This window comes from Mytilus galloprovincialis, chromosome 9 (genome assembly GCF_965363235.1).
Source record: "Mytilus galloprovincialis chromosome 9, xbMytGall1.hap1.1, whole genome shotgun sequence".
Taxonomy (NCBI): Eukaryota; Metazoa; Mollusca; class Bivalvia; order Mytilida; family Mytilidae; genus Mytilus; species Mytilus galloprovincialis.
The window spans coordinates 18,220,971-18,248,242 of NC_134846.1; the positions used below are offsets into that span (position 1 = coordinate 18,220,971).

Consider the following 27,272-nt stretch of genomic DNA (forward strand, 5'->3'; position numbering starts at 1 on the left):
TCTTAAGGGTTTAACATGCCTACCCCAAATTTTCAAAAGTCTGTCAAAAATTCCCTACGGCAATACCTTTTTACCCACTAGGTGCAAATGATAGGTAAGGGTCTAAGGTCCAAAGGGTCAAAAGGTCCAGGTGGGACAACTCATGGTTTGTCCTCACCATGGATCCAAAGTTAGATTTTAAAAAATGCCTTACCCCAATTTTTAAAGGAGTGTAAAAAATTCCCTACGGCAATACTTTTTTAACCACTATGTTGAAATGGTAAGTAATGGGCTAGGGTCCAATGGACCAAAAGGTCCAGGTGGGACAACTCATAATTTGTCTTCACTATAGGTCCGAACTGAGGTCTTAAGGGTCAAACATGCCTACCCCAAATTTTCAAAAGTCTGTCAAAAATTCCCTACGGCAATACTTTTTTAGCCACTAGGTGGAAATGATAGGTAATGGGCTAGGGTCCAATGGACCAAAAGGTCCAGGTGGGACAACTCATAATTTGTCTTCACTATAGGTCCGAACTTAGGTCTTAAGGGTCAAACATGCCTACCCCAAATTTTCAAAAGTCTGTCAAAAATTCCCTACGGCAATTCTTTTTTACCCACTAAGTGCAAATGATAGGTAAGGGTCTAAGTTCCAATGGGTCAAAAGGTCCAGGTGGGACAACTCATGGTTTGTCCTCACCATGGGTCCAAAGTTAGATTTAAAAAAAAATGCCTTACCCCAATTTTTAAAGGAGTGTAAAAAATTCCCTACGGCAATACTTTTTTAGCCACTAGGTGGAAATGGTAGGTAATGGGCTAGGGTCCAATGGACCAAAAGGTCCAGGTGGGACAACTCATAATTTGTCTTCACTATAGGTCCGAACTGAGGTCTTAAGGGTCAAACATGCCTACCCCAAATTTTCAAAAGTCTGTCAAAAATTCCCTACGGAATTACTTTTTTACCCACTAAGTGCAAATGATAGGTAAGGGTCTAAGTTCCAATGGGTCAAAAGGTCCAGGTGGGACAACTCATGGTTTGTCCTCACCATGGGTCCAAAGTTAGATTTTAAAAAAATACCTTACCCCAATTTTTAAAGGAGTGTAAAAAATTCCCTACGGCAATACTTTTTTAGCCACTAGGTGGAAATGGTAGGTAATGGGCTAGGGTCCAATGGACCAAAAGGTCCAGGTGGGACAACTCATAATTTGTCTTCACTATAGGTCCGAACTTAGGTCTTAAGGGTCAAACATGCCTACCCCAAATTTTCAAAAGTCTGTCAAAAATTCCCTACGGCAATTCTTTTTTACCCACTAAGTGCAAATGATAGGTAAGGGTCTAAGGTCCAATGGGTCAAAAGGTCCAGGTGGGACAACTCATGGTGTGTCCTCACCATGGGTCCAAAGTTAGATTTAAAAAAAATGCCTTACCCCAATTTAAAGGAGTGTAAAAAATTCCCTACGGCAATACTTTTTTAGCCACTAGGTGGAAATGATAGGTAATGGGCTAGGGTCCAATGGACCAAAAGGTCCAGGTGGGACAACTCATAATTTGTCTTCACTATAGGTCCGAACTTAGGTCTTAAGGGTCAAACATGCCTACCCCAAATTTTCAAAAGTCTGTCAAAAATTCCCTACGGCAATTCTTTTTTACCCACTAAGTGCAAATGATAGGTAAGGGTCTAAGTTCCAATGGGTCAAAAGGTCCAGGTGGGACAACTCATGGTTTGTCCTCACCATGGGTCCAAAGTTAGATTTTAAAAAAAATGCCTTACCCCAATTTTTAAAGGAGTGTAAAAAATTCCCTACGGCAATACTTTTTTAGCCACTAGGTGGAAATGGTAGGTAATGGGCTAGGGTCCAATGGACCAAAAGGTCCAGGTGGGACAACTCATAATTTGTCTTCACTATAGGTCCGAACTTAGGTCTTAAGGGTTAAACATGCCTACCCCAAATTTTCAAAAGTCTGTCAAAAATTCCCTACGGCAATACTTTTTTACCCACTAGGTGCAAATGATAGGTAAGGGTCTAAGGTCCAATGGCCCAAATGGCCCAGGTGGGAAAATTTCACCATAGGTCCAAATGTAGGTTTCTTTTATAAATTGCTAATTTATATTTTCCGTACACACCATACATTAAGTACAACAAATAAACCTTTCGTATAATCAAATGTGAGCGCAATCCGCTTGTTCAGAAGTAGAATCTTTTGTCAAAACGAATTTGTCTGACAAAAAAATAGCAAAGCACGAGTGCAATTTTCTATTCTTGTAATGCTAAACTATTGATACTATTAAGGAACTACTTGACAGGATGCCGAGACTATGGAAAGCTATTTCTTACAATATCACAAAATTGATTTCTTATGGAAAAGTCGATGTCATGTAGCAACAATGTTGCCAGCATTCAAATAAGTGCATAGCTATTTACTATTCTTCATACACTATTTAAAATTGCGCGCATTACGCTGTTTTGGTATATGAAAAGCGAATACTATTTTCTCTAAATTAATGAACAGGAAATTACATGTAAATTTGAAATAAAAAACATTAAATAGTGTCTTCGGCTACTCACTCATATATAAAAACAGATTATTTTGTGATTATATGATTGTTAAAAACATTTAAAGTACGTTTGATTCTTTTGCAACTTTTGGGTTTATAGACATATCTGAAAACTGGCTGCTAGCGAAGTGGCTGCTGGCGAGTGGCTGCTAGCTTGAGCCTGGTTCAAAACTGTCCAATTCGTTAGACCTAATCCACCCTAAACAGAAAATCTAACAGCTCTCCCTTGTACTTCTTTTTTAGATATCTGCAGATACCAAACTACGGGACAGTTTTCGTGTACAAGTGTTTGAAAGAAAACGTGTACAGTATAACAATATATGAATTTCCATTCAAAGATAATACAGAGGCGTAGATATATTCTTGTGCAACTCGAATATCTCTAGTCCCTATATTGCAAATCAGTTTCAAATCTACGGAAGCCTTTTAGGGCCATGCTAATTTACTTTTTACAATTTGATATAACAAATTATTAATTTGATATTACAAATTATTAATTTGAACAAATATCATAACTTATTAAAAGTTGCATAACCCGAACTGGCGCATTTCGTGTATTAATTGATTGTTCATCTGACGTCCAATAACAAATATCTTATGCATTTTAAAAACTCAATTTACAGGTTTAATGTTTTCTATAATCAACCCTCCTCCCCTTTCCCCTTTATTTGATACATTTTTTGAAACTAGTTTTTTCAATTTCGCATATGGGACCTGGTGCCTTAGAAGTCACAAACAAATACAAGAGAGAAAAGGGGGTCTATTTGATCGATTTATATTGCATATTTTCAAGTCAAAGCGAAACGAAGAGTTTTATTGAGATGTTGGCGTTTTTAAAAAACATAGGAACATGCAAGGATAAAAATGTTTTCCTTCTTAAAAAAGCCTGGCATGTTGCTTTAATAATTTCAATAGGAACATGAATAGCTTAATTAAACATCCTTCCATTCATCACTGCATTTGTCTCCAATAAATTTGTTTCAACATTTTTTTTATTTGCAAATATTTTATTAAAAGAATAAAGACACATGCGTAAGATTTTGAATGATTGTGGACTTTCAATTTCTGTTAAAAATGACCACACGAGTATAATCGGAGCACCTTAATAACGTTGTATATGTTACAGTAAATAGGTGAAATTAGGAATTACACGTAATTACTAAACATTTCAGGAAATACCTGTAATCACTAGTCAATTTAGTAATTACTTGTATTTACTAGTTGTTTCAGTGATTACAGGTATTTATTGATTTTTTTGGTCATTTTTACAGCTATTTACTAACTTGATATTTTGTTTAAAAATTAAAGACATAATTCAAGATATCAAATAAGAAAGTAAGGGGTAGGGATGTTTAGGGCTTACCTAAGGATCAAGGATAATAGGACACATAAAAAGTGCATACTCTTCAGTGTTTGTGAATTGAAACTGCATGGAAAATGGTTGGTTTTTTTTTAAAGTTTTGAAACTCCCTAAAAATCATTTTCAGCATGCAAGACAATGATATCAATTCAAAATTGAGAAATAATTTTTTGAGAAATTTATAGGCAACTTAGCCATCTATTTTTTAAGATAGACATTAGATTATGGCAAATTTGGTTAAATGATCTTGATAAATCTTAAAATCTCATAATTTTGTTACATTAAAATCTCCATCAGACATACTCTGCATATCAACTTGGCCAATGACATAAGTTAAATTCCTTTTACAAAATAGGTTTAACTACCACTTCTTTTGTCAGACATTTGCGATGAAGCTGACATACTTCACAAACAAATTTATACAAACTGATGGCGTTAAGAGTCACATTTTCATATTTCCGTGTTTTTATGAGTTTTTCAAGACCTCCAAACTGAAGCGTATATTCCTCCAACAAAATTTTATCATCGTTTCTTCCTGTATAAGAATGATCTATTTGTGGACTGAAAAAGTCAACTAAATGGTCCATCCCTTTTGTTTTACTTTCAATGCTGACATTCTTTTCCTTTCTGTCAGCCTGCGTTTTTTAGTCGCAAAAGCGAGACATAGCGAACCAACCTTTATTCCATTGCCAGCGGTGTCCATAAAATATTCGCTCTGTGGTTAAAGTATTTTTTAATTTTGATGAGTTTCTCAAATTATCCTGGATTTCTAACAATTTTGAACAGAAGCTTGTTTATGATCAAAAGATAAATTTCAAGAAGTAAATTTTGTAAAAATAAAAACAAGTTTTTTCCGTATTTTACTTATAAACGGACTTAGTTTTTATGCCAGTTAACATTACGTTCACACTCTGGTTAATTTTTTTTTAAATTTAATAACTTTCTCAAAATATCCTGGATTTCTACCAAAATTGGACAGAAGCTTGTTTATGATTATAATATAATATCTAGAAGTAAAGTTTGTAAAAAAACTATTCTTTTTCGTATATAACTTATTTAAACGGACTAATTTTTTTCAGTTAACATAACATATTAGATTTCATAAACCATCCTGAATTTTTAACAAATTTGGACAGAAGATTCTTACAGAACTAGTCAAAAGATAGTATCTAGAGGAAAATTTTAAATTTTTTATCCTATTTTTGTTGGGCTTGCGACTCACAGCAAAAGTATGCGAGACACTGGGTTCTGCAAAACCCTTAAAATGTTGATAGCTGAATACTCACAGATTTTCTAGTAAGTATTACCATAACTTTTGATCAGTTGATCAGTTGACCATATTACAACATTGTTTTAACAGTTAGTAAATAGGTGTAAAAATTTATCTTAAAATCAGTAATTACTGGTAGTTACTGGGCAGTTTTAGGAATTAATTGTATTTACTAATTGCATCGGGAATTACATGTAATTCCTAAATTTTAGTTATTACATGTAATTCCTAATTTCACCTATTTACTGTATCATATACATAGAATAAGGAGCATTAGCAATGCAAACAAATTTAGGTGTATTTCTCTTAACAGTTTTTAAGCGTTTCACTTGTATATCCTTTATATCAAATAGAGAAGGAGGATAACCCCAATCGATGCATGAGTAATTTGACATATTAACTTAATAGATATTTTTTTTATCTTTATTAACTTAATAGATTGTTATATCAAAATTAATAAATTGTTATATCAAATAATTATAATCTGTGTTATACCAAATAGTAAAAAGTAAATTAGCATGGCCCTATAAGGCTTCCGTACAAATCAAACTGATTATACGAAATACTAACAATTTTGATAATAAAGAATGCTCAATTATGAACATAACCATTAATAGCATAGATACAACAAAGAATAACATTAAACAATCTAACTAAAATTAATACTACACAAGTATCAAAATATTATGTGTTCCAAGGGAAGTAACTCTAGTGTAAAAGGATAAGTACATTATAAATAGCAAACAAAAAAATGCACACTTTCATTTTAAGTAATAAAAAAACCATGTTTAGGTACTTAGCTATACTTTTGCATACATCAGTGTTTTCATTACATAACAACCACACAAACTGAGAATTAATATTTGTAGTATTGGTAATTTTTTTTATTCAAAAACAGCTGTAACTGTAGACACTCCTTCCTTAAATGAGAAAATTTTGGACAGTTTAATAAAAATTGTAACTCACCTTCAACCAAATATATATATCGCTATACATAAGACTCAATATTTCAGTAATAGACGACACTTACTTACTTGATTTATATGCAAATCTATTCTATTTTTTTTTATTAAAAGCCTCTTACCCCTCGAGATGCAAAATCTGAAACCCCGAGCGACACTTTATATTTTGATGAAAAAACTTGTTTTAAAACCAATTAAATTTAAGTAAGAAGCTGGTATTTTGATTAATTCCATGATATGAATTAAATTCTATATCAATTATACGGTAGGAAGTCGTCTAGAAGGTAGTTTTATCCAGAAATTTGCATATGAAGCCTCAAGATCTGCAATACGGAAAACTAGGGAGAGGTGTTTGAGAAGACAGAGCACTGAAAACGACTTCTTCTGCTTGCAGGAAATAGACCGTCTTTCAGTTGCTTCCGTGCAATACATTATATGTTACTCAGAATTCTAAAAAAAGAAATGTTGATATACTTAAACTCACTTACATTGTACCTTGTTTTTGTTTGCTTCGAAATTGACACCCGTGTCAAACATAGCCGACACCCCGCATGTGGCATTCTACACGGTGAATATATTATATTACAAGTTACAATTTACATTTTACAACTAAAATCAGCAAAGACTCATTGATACAACATTTAATACAAAAATTAATAACACTTTACTGTGCGTATCGTTGTGTGTTTTTACATTGACAAGAGGTATTCGGAGGGTTGTGATCTCACAAAACAATGTCATGTTTAATCCGCCACAAGCTTGTCCCAAGTCAGGAGCCTCTGTCTTGTTTACCTTTTTAGCTAAACTGATCCCGCGTTGTCTGTACAGATATATTCCCTGAAACTACTCAGCCAAAGTTAACCAAACGTAGCCATAATCATTTTTGGAGTTTCTTGTTTATAAAATGTGTCCAATGGACGGGGTGGGGTGTTCATCAACCAGGATGGCCGCCATAGCTAAAAAATAGAACATAGTGGTGACATGAAGATTTTGACTTATATATCTAACGCCAAAGCATTTAAAGAAAATCTGACTGATGTAAATACGTTCATCAGATTGAGATATATTTGCCCTGAATTACCAAGACAATTCATACAACACTTAAATGTGTTGCTGCCCCTGAATTGATAATTCTAAGAAAAGTTTGCAGTTTTGGTTATTATCTTGAATATTATTATAGAAAGCGATGACCTGTAAATAACAATTATGTTCAGCATAGTAAAATATTCGAATAAGTCAACATGACCAAAATGGTCAAGTGACCCCTTATAGAGTTATTGCCCTTTATAGTCATTTTTTTGGTAATTATTGTAATCTCTTTCAAATTCAACCAAACCTTGCCACACTCATTATTGGGGTATGAAGTTTTAAAAGTGTGTCCGATGACCCCTCTTACCATCCAACATGGCGGACATGGCTAAAATTCAACATACTAGGAGTAAAATGCATGGATACAAATGTTAAGAATACTGAGATCTACCAATTGACCATGTCCTGTAGGAGTTGTTGCCATTAAATGACAAAATTTACCATTTCTTTTCATTTTTGCTTTTTATCACGAAAACTATGCTATTAGAGAGAAATATGTTTCTCCGTTATACCGAAATAATTAAATAAGGCCGTTAGTTTTCTCGTTTGAATTGTTTTACATTGTCTTATCGGGGCCTTTTATAGCTGACTATGCGGTATGGGCTTTGCTCATTGTTGAAGGCCGTACGGTGACCTATAGTTGTTAATGTCTGTGTCATTTTGGTCTTTTGTGGATAGTTGTCTCATTGGCAATCACAACACATCTTCTTTTTTATATAGCATGAAAATAGGTGTTGTTAACAGGTAATTCGGACTGCCCCTGAATAATGATAGAATGTGTTGTGGCAGGACATCATCTGTAACAGACTGCCTAGGATTCTATACAATTATTTTGATCCTGGACTCATACCGTTCCTATTCATTGTGTTTTATGACAATCCGCACTGTCAAACAGGTCGCTAGCTATTATAGACTTTTAGAGTCCTCGTTATGATACACTTGTTTCTATATGCCGAATTTATTTACATCTAGTATAATTCTGAATCTATATATGCTTGCTAGCTTAACCGTGAAGTCTTTTTAAGGTTAGGTATATTACCGTCCTTTCGGAATAGGCTTGTCCTACAGGAAGATAGATTGGTTATCTGTCGGACCCGTCTTCATCAAAAGGAGGGTAGTTAACCTAACACAATAATGACTTCACGGTTCAGCTAGCAAGCAAGCTACCCAAAGACTCTACCTTTACCTACACACTCAATGCATTTTGCTGTAAATGTCAATTTTGATTGTATACAAATAAGAACAAAACTATGTATTCAATTTTACAGTTTTTTCCATTTAATAAATCAAGAATATCCTAATTCCACTGTATTTGAACAATCATTGTTCACAAATGTAACCACCGAGGTAACCTCCGTTGTCACAGGGAACATCATGGAATTTGTAGCCAACGGCAGCATAGAAGAACATGCAGTCCTCGGGATTTTTATTGTTCCCATTTGGTTGACTGTCATCAAATGCAAGGTATGTAAAGTTGTTCATCTTTCCATTTTTTATCCATCTCCAATCTCCAAAAGGTATATAATGGTTTATGTTACGAGCACCAACGTAGTAATGTAACCCTGATGTGAAAAGATAAAAAATGAATGTGCAGGTTTAATATAATATTGAAAAAAATGGCGTCGTGAAAAAAATTAATTTTTAGAAGAAAATTTATAAGACTAACACAAACTAATTAACATATTTGTTATGTTTCATAAAAGACACTGCCTAGTACTTGAATTGTCTATAATAGTAATAAATTAAAAAATATGCAGTGCTTAAAAATGGTATTCAAGTGAAGGGTTCTTTTAGAACAAACTTTAACATAGTGGTAATTTTTTCATAATAATTCTTTGTTTTGATTGGCAGACAACAATGATGAAGCATTCCCAATTCGTTTTTCTTTGATATTTTTACACATTTCTTATTCCGTGACATTCTATATGGAATATGTTACAATCACATCATGTATTGTTGGTTTGCTATCACATGATTTATGCCCCCTTTTTATTTCCGTTTTATTTTGTACCTGTGTTCATACGTTGTAATTTTAACTTCATTGTCATAGCTTCCTCAAGTGTTTCAAAATTTGCCAAGTATGCACCACGTTCTGTACAAAGTGCCTATAATGATAACAGCCGATTTCATTGAATGTGTAGACAAGAGTAATACCTTTGGTTAGCTTGCTGGCTAGCTGAACCGTGAGGTCATTGTTAGGTTAAAAACTACCCTCCTTTATGAGAAGACTAGACCGACAAATAACTTTAATATCTGTCTGTAGGACTAGCCTTTTTAGAATGGAGGGTAGTATACATTACCTAACAATGACTTCACGGTTAAGCTAGCAATAAAGCTAACCAAAGATAACACTTAAGCTACACACTCAGTGAAATCGGCTGTATAAATCCAACTATTAATTAAGGTTGCAATTCTGTAAAATAGACAATTCAATTTCCCATAGGAACTCACTTTGCGTCTTAATCTGTGCCACCTTTACTATAAAGTTTCGTGAAAAATTATATCCAAGAACAGGAAGTTCATAAGAACTACTATTTCATTCAAAGGATGAAATACAGAGATCATATCTGGGAACGAGTACGTTAACAAATTAACAAATATATCTCCCCAAAAGAGGCGTGGCTTGTGAAACAGTTGTATTTACAAAGTGCAACCTGTAGTCTCTGTTTTATTTCTGCACAACTTGTTCAGACTTTGAATATTGTGGAAGATTGTATATAAAATAAATGTAAATTTGTGTTGAACTCGATCAATTCCAACTTTTCATGTTTACTTTTGTGTTTGGTTACTGTCTGATTGACTATCAAATATGTGTCGGTTTAAATGTCTGGAAAATTCAAAGTAATTGCCTATAATGCTAAGTACCGATCTGAATAGTTAATCTATCTCCTCTATACTCAGTACTTTTATGGTTGTTCTTATGGTGTTTAATTACACCACTCAGTGTCCCGTGCTAGTGCTTGAGCATGTTATAAAACGCAACATTTTGAAGATGCCATTCCAACTATTCAAACAGTTGTAGCATAAATCAGGCCGCTCTACTGGATTGTTTCACATTATCTTATACCGGAGATAGCATACATTTAACTGTTACCGTAGTTTAGAGTGTACAATTGCAATGGGGTTTGCTCATTGTTGAAAGCCGTAAGGTGAAACTGGCCATACCTTTGACTTTTGGTCCTGAAAATATATTTTCTTTTTGTTTTGAATTATTTATCATAATAAAATTTGTGAATGGCTTGTGTGGGTAGTAATTTGGGTTTTTAAAAGGCAGCCATTGTACAATTTTGTTTATTTTTGAAGTATGTGCCTGTCGAAAGTCAGGGGTCAGTAAATACTTGGTTGTCGTTTGTTGCTGTAAATTATGTTATTTTTTTTCTTTCTATTTTTTACATTAATCAGGCAATTATGTTTTTGTTTGAATTGTTTTATTTGTGTCATTTAGGGACCTTTATAACTTGCTATGCGGTATGTGCTTTGCTCAATGCTGATGATCGCATGTGCTATCTATGTTCTTTGGTCTCTCGTAGATAGTTGTTAGTATTTTTAGCTTCTATATTCACACATTTGAATATTGCATGGCTAAAATAGTTCAATTTAGAATTAATACGTACAAATGCAGCATCACCAGAAACTTTGTCGTTGATAATTAAATAGCATCCATCTCCTATCCTCTGGTATGGAGATGTGCAATCATCTACTGTAATTATGTAATACACAAACAATATTTTAGTTATTATTTTGTTATTGGTTAATGCAGAAACTTTTTAAGTAGGACTACAGTCATGTACTTTTTGTATGGTTTCAAATATTTGCATAAAAATGTCTGTTCTATAAATCTTAAAGTTGATAGTCTAAAACGTCATACCGAACAAACACTTTCATTATACATGTATGCAGATTGACCTATAATGGTTTAGTTTTTTTAGTTGTTATTTGGATGGAGAGTGGTCTCATTGGCACTCACGCCACATCTTCCTATATTTATCTAGGGACTACATGATAGGAAGTTATCAGTTGCTTGCAAATTGTTTCCCTTTGTATTGATAATACAGAATTAAAGAAGAAATAGTTCTGTCGCCCATTTGCGTTTAGCATTAACGCAAAACCCTACAATTGTTAAAAACTTAGTGTTATTTTTACAAAGAACCAATAATTTACTTAATATATATTCATGTATTATTTCAATATTTCAATAAGTCACTGTGCTTTAAATTACATAAATATGCAAGTAAGAAAAGGGTATATATTCCGATTTCCGACGTATCTTATCAGTCCTCTTAACTATGAAAATCATGCTTTTAATGTATTAAAGTATTTATTTTTTTATGATGTTCAACTAAATTTTGAATATCCAACCAACTGCTGGCAGCCGGTTGGATATTGAATATCTGAATAAATATCGAATAACGAACCTGCTGCTAACTTCACATACATCGTTTTGTTTAGATATATGTTTATGTGTCACACAGCATTTTTTTTTTTTTTATAATCAGAGATGTATGTATGCTTTTAAAGGTATTTAAAATTCTAAAGATATTGCTGATCGTTTCATGTATGTGTGTACATATTTTCTTTATAAAAAAAACAGGGAGTTTAAAAAAAAAGGGTTCATTCTCATTTATCCAACTTTTTAAAATTATAAGCAGTACAGGTAAAATAAAAAGTTGGATAGATGAGATCAAAGGTAATCAAGAACAAAGGGTTTTTTCAATTAGAGTTTGGGTTGAATGACGGGTGAAAAATAAGACTGAAAAAAATGCCTGGATTAAATTTTCTGTATTATTTATTTAGCATAGCATGTCGAAATGTGCAACTGACATTTAGTTAATGTAATGTAAATCATTTGAAAGTATTTTAAAGTTTTTTGACCGTTAATTAAAATGTGAATTGTACGGAAGCCCTGGAGTGCCATGCAAAAAAAAAATTTCAACTTGTGCGCACAAGTTGCCAACTTGCGCGCACAAGTTACTATCTTGCGCGCACAAGTTACTATCTTGCGCGCACAAGTTACTATCTTGTGCGCACGAGTTACACAACTTGTGCGCACGAGTTGTACAACTTGTGCGAACAAGTTACACTTGATCTTATAGACATGCGCTGTTTTGCTAAAGAGACTACTTTATGGAACGCCGTAGCTGCCGAATACAAACATATGTGTATATACATGAATGCACATACTTTTCAATATCTGCACATGTTTTTTTCTATGTATACACATACTTTTCATAGTTTACTTTATATGCACTTACTTTTTATATATATATGCACATACTTTTCCTACATATGCACATCGTTTACCTTATATGCACATACTTTTCTATATATGCACATATATGCGCATTTTTTTTTATATATATCTATCTGCACATAGTTAACCTCATATGCATATACTTTTTTTCTATATATGCACAGACTTATTCTACATATGAATGTTCAAATGTAGTTCTGCCTGTGAATACTTTTCTCAGTATATATGAACATAGTTTTTCAACGTGAGAATTACAATTCATATTATGCTTTTCTGTTGTTTTTTTCAAACTGAACTAAGGGTTCCAATATCATAAAAGGAATGTTTATTAAGAATTTCTTAATGATGTATGTTGTTCAATTAAGCAACTGTTGGAATCATTTTTATATGAATGCAATACTATTTTGGCATGTATGATGGTATGGCGCTGTTGTCTTTATCTATAGTCACTTGGTTTTCGTGTCAAAACGTTGAAGGAGTCGATTTGTTTGTATTAAATTTTAACACAAGGATTATTACCACTAAAGGGTCAAAAGTTGTAAAAATGCATTCTTATAAAACTTAATTTAAATTGCCATTTTCTTTACCAATTTTAATGTGTTTTCAAAGTATTCAGTATAGTCTAAGATCTCAAAATGTGAATTGTTTTCTATTATTATGATGTTATAGAAAGGACCAAAGACGGGGGAATTTTTTTATGCCCTGCCGATAGGCGTATGGGGCATTATACATGTATTACCCTTGATCGTCCGTTTTACCGTCTGTCCTACCATCTTTCCATTTTATTTTGCTGCACTCTAATTCAACTTTGCCTCTACTTAATTTGATAAAGCTCATACACAACAAATGCTGAAAATGTAGACGCAAAACAAGAAAGTAAATCAGACAAATCATAATTTAGAACTGCAGCACGTCATATCATATTTGATATTCACACCTTTTTAAAGCTTTTCAATACGTATACATTTTATTTTTACGGCGTCGGCGTTGGCTTCGCAATGTATTAGTTTGTGATTAGGTCTAGTATGTTTTATGCAGTTGTATAAGTATTGGAACATCTCATTTCCATAGATAATATTTGGCCTTGTCCCCTCAGTAATTGTCTATTGACTTTGAAAATTTATTGGCATTTGCAAGTCATATTTCTATGGCGGTTATAAAGCCCACCCCTCATCATGGTTCATTGACATTGAAACTTTTACATAGTTTACAAGTTTATGTTTGTTTAAAGGGAACGACTTATGATAAGTCCATGGTATTTTGTATGTAGTTGTATATTGGCACATGGCTATTGTTCAGCCATGTACTTTCAGTCGTGGTTCATCAACTTTGAATATTTCCTCAACTTACATGTTAAAGTATTGCTATTTTGGTTTCAACATTTGCATTTTCAAAATTACAAAAAGGCGTTACATCACCATTTCTGTGAAAACAGTTTATTTTTTTTAATATTTTAACGAAGTTATATATATATAATTACTTTCGTATACAAAGAGAAAAATTCAAGATAGATACATTACTCCAACCCGACCCCCAATTTTCAAAAGCTTACAACTTGACAATGAATACATGATTCTATCAATATTAATGTCTCTTTAAGATATAATATAAAATTACTTATCAAATTGATAAAATGGCCCAAGGGCCCAGCTTGATATTACTGCAAATGTAAAACCCTGGATAGTTCGAGCAAGTATGGCCCCTTTAAATACGTTTGACATATCTACATTTGGATTGTGATTAACATTTTGATAATAGGCATCTTGTTAAAGACATCAAGAAATTCAGTGGGCCATTCTTATACCCTCTTTATAGAAAAAATTTAACATTGACCAAAGAATTATGAATCATGAAAATGTCCCACATATAGTTGACCTACTGCGTTATTACATCTGAGAAACGTACATAATAACTTAATTTTTACATTGATCACTCATAAAAAGGGAGAAATTCACAGAACAAAAAAACTATAATTTTGTTCAACCAGTCGCTGTACCATTTATAATAGGTCAAGACCAAAGAACATATGACAGACGGAAACTTCAAAACATAAGGCTATTACAAACAAAGTATGAAGCATCCAGATATTCTATCTTAATACCGAATATAAAGCTCTATAGAAATAGTTTTCGCCATCGCTGGACAGTAATACCTTTGTCTCACTCTATGACATTTTACATTCACTGTTTATAGATTATTCCCACACCGACAAAGTGCGTTCGGCTCTTACTAATGTTTTTACTAATAAAACATAAAACCTGTATCAAAAAAAGTCTGAAAACACGAATACCCCCGCTTAAAATTTTCAATTTTCCAAGTTATAAAGGGGCATAATTGTCCAAAAAATTACTGCCCAAATTCTAACTCGGCCTAACTTTGTGTGATTATTAACATTGTGTGTGGATTTCAATAATTTTGGATAAGGCAAATTAACGACAGAGTGCGGAAACCAAACTAAATGCATTAATATAACTTGTGATCCGTTATCACTGAATTGTTGGGACAAACGCCACTGAATTCAACACTCCATTAGTGATAATAATCCTTGTGTTAAAATGTAATACAAACGACTCATACAAAATACAAAGTTATGGCATTAAAGCAAAGTGACTATAGATGAAGACAACAGCGCCATACCATAATACATACCAAAATAGTATTGCATTCATATGAAAATGATTTCAAAAGTTGCTTAATTGAAAAACATGCATCATTTAGAAATTCTTAATAAACATTCTTTTTATGATATTGGAACCCTTAGTTCAGTTTGAAAAAAAAACAACAGAAAAGCATAATATGAATTGTAATTCACACGTTGACAAACTATGTTCATATATACTGAGAAAAGTATTCACATGCAGAACTACATTTGTACATTCATATGTAGAATAAGTCTGTGCATACATAGAAAAAAAAGTATATGCATATGAGGATAACTATGTGCATATGTAGGAAAAGTATGTGCATATAAGATAAACGATGTGCATATGTAGGAAAAGTATGTGCATATATTTATAAAAAGTAAGTGCATATAAAGTAAACTATGTTCATATATATGAAAAGTATGTGTATACACATAAAAAAAACATGTGCAGATATTGAAAAGTATGTGCATTCATTTATATAAACATATCTTTGTATTCGGCAGCTATGGCGTTCCATAAAGTAGTCTCTTTAGCAAAACAGCGCATGTCTATAAGATCACGTGTAACTTGTGCGCACCAGATGTACAAACATTTTTGTCAGATTCTGTCCAAAACAAAGAAATAGATATTAAGGGTTATGATACAAACAGAAAAGACAGAATTGGAAAATCTGGCGGTGGGTTTTTAATTTATATTTCTAACATGTTAACCACAATAAGACGACATGATTTGGAAAATGATGATATAGAATCAATGTGGATCGAAATTATTTTTGTTCATCAAAAACCTATATTAATTGGTAACATTTATAGACCACCAAAAAGTAATGCAGAGTGGGTTACAAAATTTGAATTAATGTTAACAAATGTCGATATTGAAGATAAGGAAATGATTATTTTGGGTGACTTTAATATTAATTTGTCGTCGAGAAAGATTCCAGCTAAATGGTCACATTTAAAAAACATTTTTAACTTGTCTCAAATAGTCTCAGTTCCTACTCGAGTCACACAAACATCTTCCTCTTTGGTAGACCATATTTATAGCAATGAACCACATAATATTCATTTTATATCTGTTCCGAAGTATTCTATCAGTGACCATTATCTGCATTTCTCACAAAAGAGGGTTAAAATCGAAAAAGAAAATTCATGAATGTATTACGTTCAGATCTACTAAACATTTTAATGAAAATGATTTTGTCAATGACATATCACAGTGTTCATTTAATTGTGTATTAGAAATTGATGACCCCGAAGAAGCACTGTTGTCTTTTTTGAATATTTTTACTAAAGTATTAAATCATCATGCTCCACTCATTAAAAAGAGAGTAAAACGTTTGTATCAAAATGAGTGGATGAATGATGAAATTCTAGATAGCATGAGAAAACGTGATTTTTATCATAAGAAAAAAGATATGTATAGTTATAGACTTTGGAGAAATAAAGTCAAATATCTCATCGAAAACTCTAAACAAAATTATTATACCAATATCATAGAACAAAAAAAGAACAACAGCAGTAAATTATGGAAGCACCTACATACTGTCAGCGGTACCGACAATCATACCAGTATAAAAATCAAAAAGGAAATTTTAGAACCAAAAGGCATGATTGCTGATGTTTTTAATGCTTATTTCACAAATATCACAGATAATCTTAATATAGATCAAAACATCTACAATTCTAGTAGTTGTTTTAACAAACTTTGTGATTTTATATCGGGTCATGTACCAGATGACGTGTATTTTTCTATACCACTTATGAGTTATGATTTTGTGTGTTTTCAACTAAAAGCACTAGATGAATCAAAAGCAACAGGCCTTGATACCATAAGTGCAAAATTTTTAAAGATGTCTTCTCATGCTATTTCACTACCACTTTGTCATATTTTTAATTTGAGTATCAAAACATGTATTTTTCCATCCTCATTTAAACTGGCAAAAGTCATACCAGTTTATAAGAACAAAGGCTCAAAACAGGATGTTTTTAATATATAATAGACCAATTGCAATTTTACCACTCATTTCTAAAATCCTTGAAAAACATGTGAAAACACACTTAGTAAAATATCTTAATAAATACAAGTTATTGTATAGAATGCAGTCAGGCTTTCGTGCAAACCATTCTTGTCAAACTGCTTTAACAGCTTTAATAGATAAATGGTTTAAAGCCATTGATGATGGCGATCTTTTTGGAGCAGTATTTCTAGATCTAGCAAAAGCCTTTGATCTTCTCAATCATGAACTACTTTTTCAAAAATTAAACAAATACAAATTAGCTTATACTTCATTACGTTGGTTTACATCATATTTGGCTGACAGATATCAGAAAGTATCTATTTCAAATACATTTTCAGACGTACAAAAACAAAAAACGGGTGTACCTCAAGGATCCGTATTAGGACCGGTGTTGTTTTTAATTTTTATTAATGATCTTCCTTTGTCTAATCCTAATCATAACACCGATTTATTTGCTGATGATAGCACCATATCAGTCATTGGACAAAACAAAAGTTGCATCAGTCAAAAACTTAATACGGTTTTACAAGATATTTTTCGCTGGTGTGATGACAATAAAATGGCTGTAAATGTATCTAAAACGAAAGCTATATGCATTGGATCTAAACAAAAGCTTTCCGTTACATCAAATGAAAACATTAATCTTGCTTTAAATGGACAACAAATTATAGAAAGTACATGTGAAAAAGTTCTAGGTGTTTTTATTGATGCATCTCTATCTTGGTCTTCTCATATCGATTATATAATCAAAAAAGTTAACTCTTCTTTAGCTTTACTAAAAAGGATAAAGAAATATCTAAATCATAAAGCTAGACAAATGTACTATAACGCTTACGTTTTACCTCACTTAGATTATTGTTGTTCAATATGGGGAAACTGTAATAACTTTCTATTAGATAGTTTACTAAAACTGTAAAAAAGGGCAGCAAGAATAATTTTAGACGAACATGATTACACCAAACCTTCAAGAGAATTATTTCACGAATGTAACATTGTGCCAATCACACAAAGAATACTTTATCACAAATCATTACTAATGTATAAGGCAAAACATGGCTTAGCTCCAGAATATATGTCCAGTCTTATTGTATCAGCTTCTGCAAACCAAAAATATAATACGAGATTTTCATCCTCAGATAATTTTATTATTCCAAAACCAAATACAGAGTTGTATAAGTCTAGTTTCTCGTACAATGGTCCAAAAGTGTGGAATGCTCTTCCTAATTCAATAAAAAAAAATCAAATACAGTATCCGAATTTAAACATAAATACAAATCTATGTACTTTTAACATTACCATCATATTTTTACTGTAATGCCATATCATAATTGTTTATTGTATTTTAAATTGTACATAATCTTTATTTACCATTATTATTGATGCATTGTTTATTTGTAATGTAATTATTATTGTATTAAGAGAGCCTTATTGAAAATTGGTGTAATCCAAATGAGTTACTCTCTCTAAATAAAGATATTATTATTATTATTATTATTATTATTAATAACTCGTGCGCACAAGTTGTATAACTCGTGCGCACAAGTTGTGTAACTTGTGCGCACAAGATAGTAACTTGTGCGCGCAAGATAGTAACTTGTGCGCACAAGTTGAAATTTTTTTTTTGCATGGCACTCCAGGGCTTCCGTAGAATTGGATAGAAAAAATGTCAGTTTAACTTTTATTCATGAAGAGATTTGTCAATGAGATGGCCAGGAGCTAAGTTTTTGTGCAATAGATCCACTTCGTTCATTTTTTTTATTTCTTCTGACCAAATGATCCAAATAGGACAAAATATAAGTTGATCACGTATTACTACACAAAGACTGAACAGATCAAAATTCACACAACATATATAAACAACAGCAAAAGCAATTCAAGCACAATGGTTATACAAATACGTGCAAATTTCGATGACCGCATACTTGGGAAATTGATGTCATTGTTTAAAACATTTAAACGTGTCCCTCTATTCTAAAGTATTGTAGCAACTGTATTTATTGTTTAAATGTTAGCTGTCCTAATTATTGCCTTTTTTTATATTAAAAACATGTCCTTAAACTGAATATATATACAATGCTGAAGACTGAATGATTAGATAATGCCTATCCTCTGTATACGGGGCGCCGAATGGGACTCTTGTGGTTTTGTACAAAATTCAATTCTGTCATAACAAAATCATTTTTGTCTTACAAAACTATGTGCTACAGACTTGTTTTGTGAGAACTTCAATTTTGTGATGACAAAATTCATTTGTGTAGACAAAATTAATTTTTGTTATGACAAAATTCATTTTTGTAGACAAAATTCATATTTGTCATGACAAAAGTCAATTTTGTCTAAAAGGTATGCAAATATAAACATATTTGCATACAAAATTGACTTTTGTTACCTGATATGGAAATTAAATCACAAAAGTCAATTGTGTGAGGTAAGATTCAATTTTGTGAGACAAAATTGACTTTTGTGAGACAAAATTAACTTTTGTGAGACAAAATTGACTTTTGTGAGACAAAATTGATTTTTGTGAGACAAAATTCAATTTTGTGAGACAATATTCAATTTTGTCAATTTTGTTGAGACAAAAGTCAATTTTGTTAATTTTGTTGAGACAAAAGTCAATTCTGTCAATTTTGTTGAGACAAAAGTCAATTTTGTTAATTTTGTTGAGACAAAAGTCAATTTTGTTAATTTTGGTGAGACAAAAGTCAATTTTGTGACAACAAAATTCATTTTTGTGACCACAAAATTCAATTTTGTAACAACAAAATTGACTTTTATGAGACAAAATTGACTTTCGTGAGACAAAATTGACTTTCGTGAGACAAAAATCAATTTTGTTGAGACAAAATTCAATTTTGTCAATTTTGTCAATTTTGTTGAGACAAAAGTCAATTTTGTCTCACAAAAGTCAATTTTGTCAATTTTGTTGAGACAAAAGTCAATTTTGTCAATTTTGTTGAGACAAAAGTCAATTTTGTCAATTTTGTTGAGACAAAATTCAATTTTGTCAATTTTGTTGAGACAAAAGTCAATTTTGTCAATTTTGTTGAGACAAAATTCATTTTTGTCAATTTTGTGTAACAAAAGTCGATTTTGTATGCAAATTAGTTCACAGAAACCAAACTAAACTAATTTGAATACAAAATTGACTTTTGTCGCCCAATTTTCAAATTAGGTAACAAAATTCAAGTCTGTGTAACAAAAATGAATTTTGTCATGACAAAAGTGACTTTTGTCCGCTGATAGATAATTTTGTAGGACAAAATTTTAAATTTGTAGTATGATACAAATTTTGTTAAACTGAACTTATTTTTGTTGAACAAAAGTCACTTTTGTCCGTACAAAATTGAATTTTGAGTACAAAACCACAAGAGTCCCATTCGGCGCCCCGTACTGTAAACGAAATGAAAACACTTTCATTTGTTGTTAAAAAATAAAAATTATTGTATTTTTATATAGTAACACCACTGACCCTTTAGTAACTCCAATGACACAAAAGTATCACAATTGACAACAAATTTCTAATTTTACTTTTATTATGTACTAAACACAAAACGAAGAATATAGAGCAAAAGAAAATGAAGAAAAAAATTATTCTTAGGCTAAAAAATCTAAAATTATATAATATAAAATCAATAACTAAAAATGTCAATAGTGTTACTAAATACAATGTAGTTTCGGGCACGGGACGTTTGCGCTTTTTTACCTGTAAAACGATAGGACATTTGCGCTTCAAATACTATGGACATTTGCGCTTTTAATTTTGATTCACCTGTATTAAATTCACCAGACATTAGCGCTTTTTACCTATAGTCGACTACCTGCAATCTTAATGAGAAGTAAATCATGATTACGTAAATAAATTTAACTTATATTTGTCATTAGTTAGTTCACATTTACACAGTGAACATGGATTTTAAAGTTATAGTTACTAGTAAAGAAAAAAAATGAATATGTCTTGATGGATTTTTATATCGTTTCGACCAAACCCTAAAAATTGGAGACCTTTCAAGGAGATGTACCGTTGAAAAGGAGAAACTCGATCATTTATTTGAAATGTGGGCTAAGTACCAATCAGGACAGTTAACAAGAGCAAAATTTGTTCACTCATTGGGCTTCAAATATCAAGCTAAAACTGACCTGTAATTGTGATGACAGTACTTGATTTTATTTCTGTACATACACTTTAAACATATATCAACAATGTGCTATGACATATGAAGGTGCTATGAATTTTAAACTTTTAACCATAAAGAATGACTTTAACTCTGCCAGGTCAAACCTACCGGTCCCAAGCCCGGATAAAAGAGGAGGCTGGGAAGTTATAGATATATATATAAAAAAAAGCGCAAATGTCCTATGTAAAAAGCGCAAATGTCCATTTTTAAAAAGCGCAAATGTCCTATGTTTTGAAGCGCAAGTGTCCACAAAAAAAAGCGCAAATGTCCTATGAAAAAGCGCAAACGTCCCGTGCCGGTAGTTTCATTGGTATTACCAGCATACACCAGTTTTTGGAAACTTTCAAGTTGTATAAGTAATACATGATATTGTTAAATAAGTATTGTTTTTCATAAATAATATGATATTTCGTTTGTTAAACATGAAAGAACCACAAAAAAGTGCTGATTGTTATAATATATTCAGTGGTGTTACTAACAAGTAAAAAGTTTACTTTCGCCTATTATATATAAATATATATTTTTTTTTTAAATAATATAAAAACATACAGGAACACATTTACTGTCAAATTTTAGAAAGACACCTTATTACTAAACAAACAACCCAATAATTAACAAAAATAAAAAGTTGGCTAAATGAGAATACCTTATTTTAAAGAGTTGGATAAATGGGGAGAACCCAAAAAAAAGTTGTATTTTGCTCGTACTAATTGTTGTTTGTCCTCGAAATAATTTACTTCCCATTACCTGTTCGATCTTGCTTAGCTGAAATTTCCTCCTTTCTTCTTTCATTTTCATATACGTACATGGCCATCAATGCTACAACAATAGCATTAATGAACAGTAATACGTGTGTGTAGCACATGTCTTTCAAGTGATTTCTTCAATGGCTAGTGGAGGTATATAAACCAGACAGTCGTGTGTGTTTTTGTTGTCTTAAGCTAACAAAGTCGATACCTAATTCTTATATAGAATCATTGATCAGTCGGGTAAGACGGTGAACGTCCTTTAAACATTTAAACCTAGCGTGTACCGATCATACTTTAAATTTAAAGTGTGTGCTAACACGGTAGTTATATTTAATAGTGTCCGGTAAGTATCGAATTGATCGCGTTTTTTTTAGTTCCACTGGAAACTTTTTATAAACACTGCCATAATATCTATTTCTGCTGGAATCACTATTGATTTGCATATGCAATTAGCATAAATTTATAAAAAATTATCATTCAGTTATATGGAACGCTGTAACTGCCTTATGTTAAAAACTTTCATTATATAATGGTACAGTCACTACTTTGACATTATACGATGGTACTTTGACATTATACGATGGTACTTTGACATTATACGATGGTACTTTGACATTATATGATGGTACTTTGACATTATATGATGGTACTTTGACATTATACGATGGTACTTTGACATTATATGATGGTACTTTGTCAATTTCCAGTAGCTCGGGTGTCTTCTACAAATTTGATCATTTTTATATCATTTGGTGATGTTTATTATTAAAAGAAACATAAATTATAATATATTGAAAAACATTTTGATTATTTTACAAAAGTCACAAAGACTTTTTAAATTGAAATGAATTAACTCCTACCAAAACTTTGGATGAGTTGTTATCAAAATCTGAGATGAGAAATCATTATGCCCTCACAACAAATCTGTGAATAGGATATAGTCAGTTGTTTCTCTGTATCAATGTTGGGGACGGCTCAGGGATCATATCTTACACCAGATCAACATCAAAATTGGTAAACAAGTTTCCCATGAAAAGAAGAAGAACAAATTGAATTTAAGACCAGAGTTCAATGGTCATAAATAGACTTAAAATTTTATAGGAAGAGCCTACATGAAATATAGGGTCAACCAGTGCATCTATTTATGCCCGCGTCACACTGTCCCGATTTTTACGCCGATGGCAACACGATAATGGAAATTTTTCAAAATCGGGACTGATCGTATCCAGATCGGGCTATTCGTAGTGCCATCTTTAACCATCGTAGAACCATTGGCCACTTTTTCTAGCCTTCGGGGACAACTTCGGGAAGGGTTCTAAATTTTTTAACATGTTAAAAAATCCCCGAAGGTGCGTCCGATGTTGAGGGTTCGTATTGAGTTCGTATCACCATCCTCACCATCGTAATGTCACCGGAAATGCATCTTTGCACATCGTATTGCATTCGTGTTTCCATCGTTTCCATCGGACAGTTTTGACATTACGATGTCTACACGAATGAATCACGAAGATACCCGAAAGTCTTACGATGGCAACACGACTTCGTGAAGACCTCGTAATCCCGTCGTGTTGCCATCGAATAAAAGTACGAAGGCGACAAGATGGAACTACGACGGCAATAAATCCAGCTTAATGTAAGTTAATTTTCGCGCTAAAATACATTTAAAGTGCCATGCGCGATATGCACTGGTTAGTCTAATACGACAGTTAAGAAAGACGTTCACAAAACATGGAGCTCATATCATATGATTCTATGAGAACAAGGAAGGCGACAGCGTTGTTTCTATTAATTCAAATGGAACAAGAAGAGCAGCTATTACAGGCACAGGATTTACTTTTACAAGTAAAATATTATTTTTTGTCAATTGTTCATATAAAGTAACATAATGAAAATCATAAACGCGCCTCGTACACCAACACTGGAGGTACACGTATATAGGGAAACCAACTTTTTCTTCATTATTCTGATTTTTTATGTATCGTCGGAGTTGTTGTCACACGAATGTTTACTCCATAACCATTTTGTTTTCTATATGTCATATTTTGCCGCATTTGTTGCTTTCCCCACATACTTCCTTTTGTATATATATTGTTATGATATTCTCCTGGAAAGAGCTCTTTTTGAATAAAAGGGATCAACGAACCCATTACCTCACCTTTAAGATATATCAGTAAACTTGGGCAAATTATGGGTGATTATTCATACTAGTGCACACTTTTTACAGTTCAAACAAGGCAATGCCGAGCGTGGCATCCCCTCGTATGTAACATATTGGGGACAAATATGGACACTATATTTGTATATGACACATGCAGAAAATGGTAAATTGAATATGCATATTTGATACATTAACTATTTTTTAGAAATCAACCAAAACATTCAGTAACTGGAAATACCTTTAATATTGTCTTCATAGAACCAGCAGGTAAAATTATGAGCAACCAATTTCCTGTGCATTATGCTATTTCAAGGAGAAAAAACAAGTCCATCTGCATGACCTTGACCTTTGGCCTTGAACGTAAAAAATGTCAGATCATTACAAGGAGGAACAATATACCAAATGTGGTTAAAATCTTTTGAAGCATATTGGTTTTAGAGTGTCAACAAGGGTGATATTGCCTTGTATTACAACTGCCACTGTGACCTTGACCTTTGAACTTTAAAGTCTTTAGCGCTTAAGATATTCTTAACGAGTAACACCATACCAAGTTTTGAGCATTTTGGTTCTAGAGTGTCCATTACAATTTTATCTACACGCAAATTACATGTAGTAGGAGAGGGGATTATAAACTAAGTTTTATAAGAATTAGACAAAAAGATCGATTTCCCGCCATGCATGGCAGACTTGTACAGAAACGATATGTTGTCGAATTTCTGTTCGTATCTTTTAGACATCGTATGGCCATCGCGCCATCATCGTAATCCATCGTGTAGCCTTCGTAATCCATCGTGTACCCTTCGTGATCCATCGTGTAGGCTTCGGCTGAGATATGAAGCTTAAATACCCGTCTTCAGTTAACCTTCGTATGTCCATCTTTTGCTATCGTATATAATTTCGGCACCATCGTAGAGACTTCGTTATTCATCGTACTTGCTTCGGTCACTTTTTGGTATTTTAACGAGATCGGGACCAACTTCGTACGAACTTACAATTTTCGCATTCGGGTGTCCATCGTATATTGAAATCGGGACAGTGTGACGCGGGCATTAACACTTTTCAGAATTAGTTTGCATCAGGTCAGTGATGTTAATACCTCATAGCATTATGGACACAAATTGAGGGTTTGTGAAAGTTCCCCTCATGGAAGTGCCCTTTTAAGTTGGGGAGCACATTATTTGTACATAGACTATATTTGATTGTTTGTATTAATTAGTGACTATATTTGATTGTTTGTTTTAATTAGAGAGCCGTGGTGTAGTGGTTAGTGCATCGGACTACTAACACAAAGGTTCCTGGTTCGATTCCCGTCAGGGATGAACATTTCAGGAACTGAATTTTCGGCTCTCCTTCGACACCATTTGCGAGTATGGTCTTGAGGAAACGATGATAGTCCGTCAGAAGGGGACGAAAAATGGCTGACCCGTGTTAAGAGAGAGCCATATCTCTTGCACGTTAAAGACACCCTTGTAGATTTCGAAAAAGAGCAGGCGAATGCCGCTAGAAGGCAGCACTCGCACCCGCAAAGTGGAAAGGGATTAATATAAGTTGCAAAACTTGATTTCCCAATCCACTATAAATAAATATGTTGAAACTAATTAGTGACTACATTTGATTGTTTGTATTATTTAGCTTTAGTTGAAGTTGATAAAAAGTTACTTGAATAAAGAGATACTTTGATTGTTTTAGTATGCTTTTTGATCACAAGCACAGGTGGGGTTAGATTATATCACCACTTATCCTAACCTTAAATAACTTGATCCAATGAACTTGACCTCCATTATGTCTTTCATTTGATGAAGAGAGACATGTAGTTTTAGTCTCTCTCGTTCTTTTCATGCAGAAACGCTTGTCCATGCCACACCTTGTTTGTCTTTTGACCTAGACTTTTGATGTATGGCACATGAGTGTATTGCCAGAATGTGTGTCGTGACCGACAGGTCAAATTACTGTTTTAGTGTTATCTTGTCTCACGCATGTTTCTATCTTTTTACCTAGGCTTTTAGTACTGCAACCAGAGTTCATTTTTTAAAACTTTAATGGTCCGGAAGAACACACACCTAAATTATATATCGATGGAAAGAGGAAAACTTGTATAATAAGAAAAGTTGGGTCGTAAAAATCCAGAGTGGTCACAATTTTGTGAAATTGAGGTCAAAGGTCAGACCTAAAAATATCAACATTTCAACCACAAGGACAAAAAGGAGAAATATTCTGATATTTATTCAATAGAATGCTACAAAAACGATTCAATCATAAGCATATGGTACAAACGATGTTAAAACGACAAATTTGACTGCTTATATGAAAAGCTGCCATTAAAAAATGGCGTTGATTTGGAACCTTCTGATTTTTTTCCATTTAAGACATAGCAAAAGAAGAAGTGGCCTTGACCTTTTCACATCCATAAACTTTCATATTGTGTATAGTATTTCACTATAGTATATTACAGAATTATTTTCTAAAGTATAAAACACCAGTTTATCAAATTATTTCAATATTTTTTCTATCTTTGAAAAAAACAAAATTCAAGCGCTGAAACAGTGTTTTTAATTTTGCATCTTAAAGGATGTGTATTTTGTTAAAATTAGTATCTAGTTATAAATAAATACATATTGTGTATTTGCAAAGTCTAGACAGAGCAGTTATAACACAAAATATACTATAGTCACACGAGGCGAATGCGAGGTTTAAAAAAAAATGAGTGTAAAACAAAGTCAGTTTGGTGCATGAACATTTTTTTAGTGGGATAATCCTGGTAAAAAAGTTAACTCATTAATTTTTTAAGGGAAGGATGAAAAATTATACAATGCAATGCTAATTTTCTAATGTTGTAATTCAAAATCGGTCATGATCCTTATATAACTTTTAAAAGTGACACACAATAGCTCAAGTATTCATAAAATAAGGACATGAATCAATCTCTTAGTCATCATATGCGGATTCAGTACGCGTATTAGCATTACAAGACACTTCCCTTTTTCATAAGAACAAGTTCGGCGTAGGACAGAGTTTGTTCAAAGCAAACACAGTTTTTGAGTACAAATGCTATCTGGAGC

At 32.6% G+C, this 27,272-nt stretch overlaps 1 protein-coding gene across 1 annotated transcript; it reads right to left on the reverse strand.

Moving 5' to 3' along the window:
• Window positions 1–8,470: 8,470 nt before the first annotated feature.
• LOC143046668 (perlucin-like protein) lies at window positions 8,471–22,318 on the reverse strand. The gene is made up of 4 exons (XM_076219782.1): window positions 22,054–22,318; window positions 10,830–10,915; window positions 9,227–9,320; window positions 8,471–8,777 (listed from the first exon to the last, which is right to left on the reverse strand). Exons 1-4 carry the CDS (start codon window positions 22,169–22,171, stop codon window positions 8,536–8,538), a joined length of 540 nt encoding a protein of 179 aa, XP_076075897.1. The 5' UTR covers window positions 22,172–22,318; the 3' UTR covers window positions 8,471–8,535.
• Window positions 22,319–27,272: the final 4,954 nt, after the last annotated feature.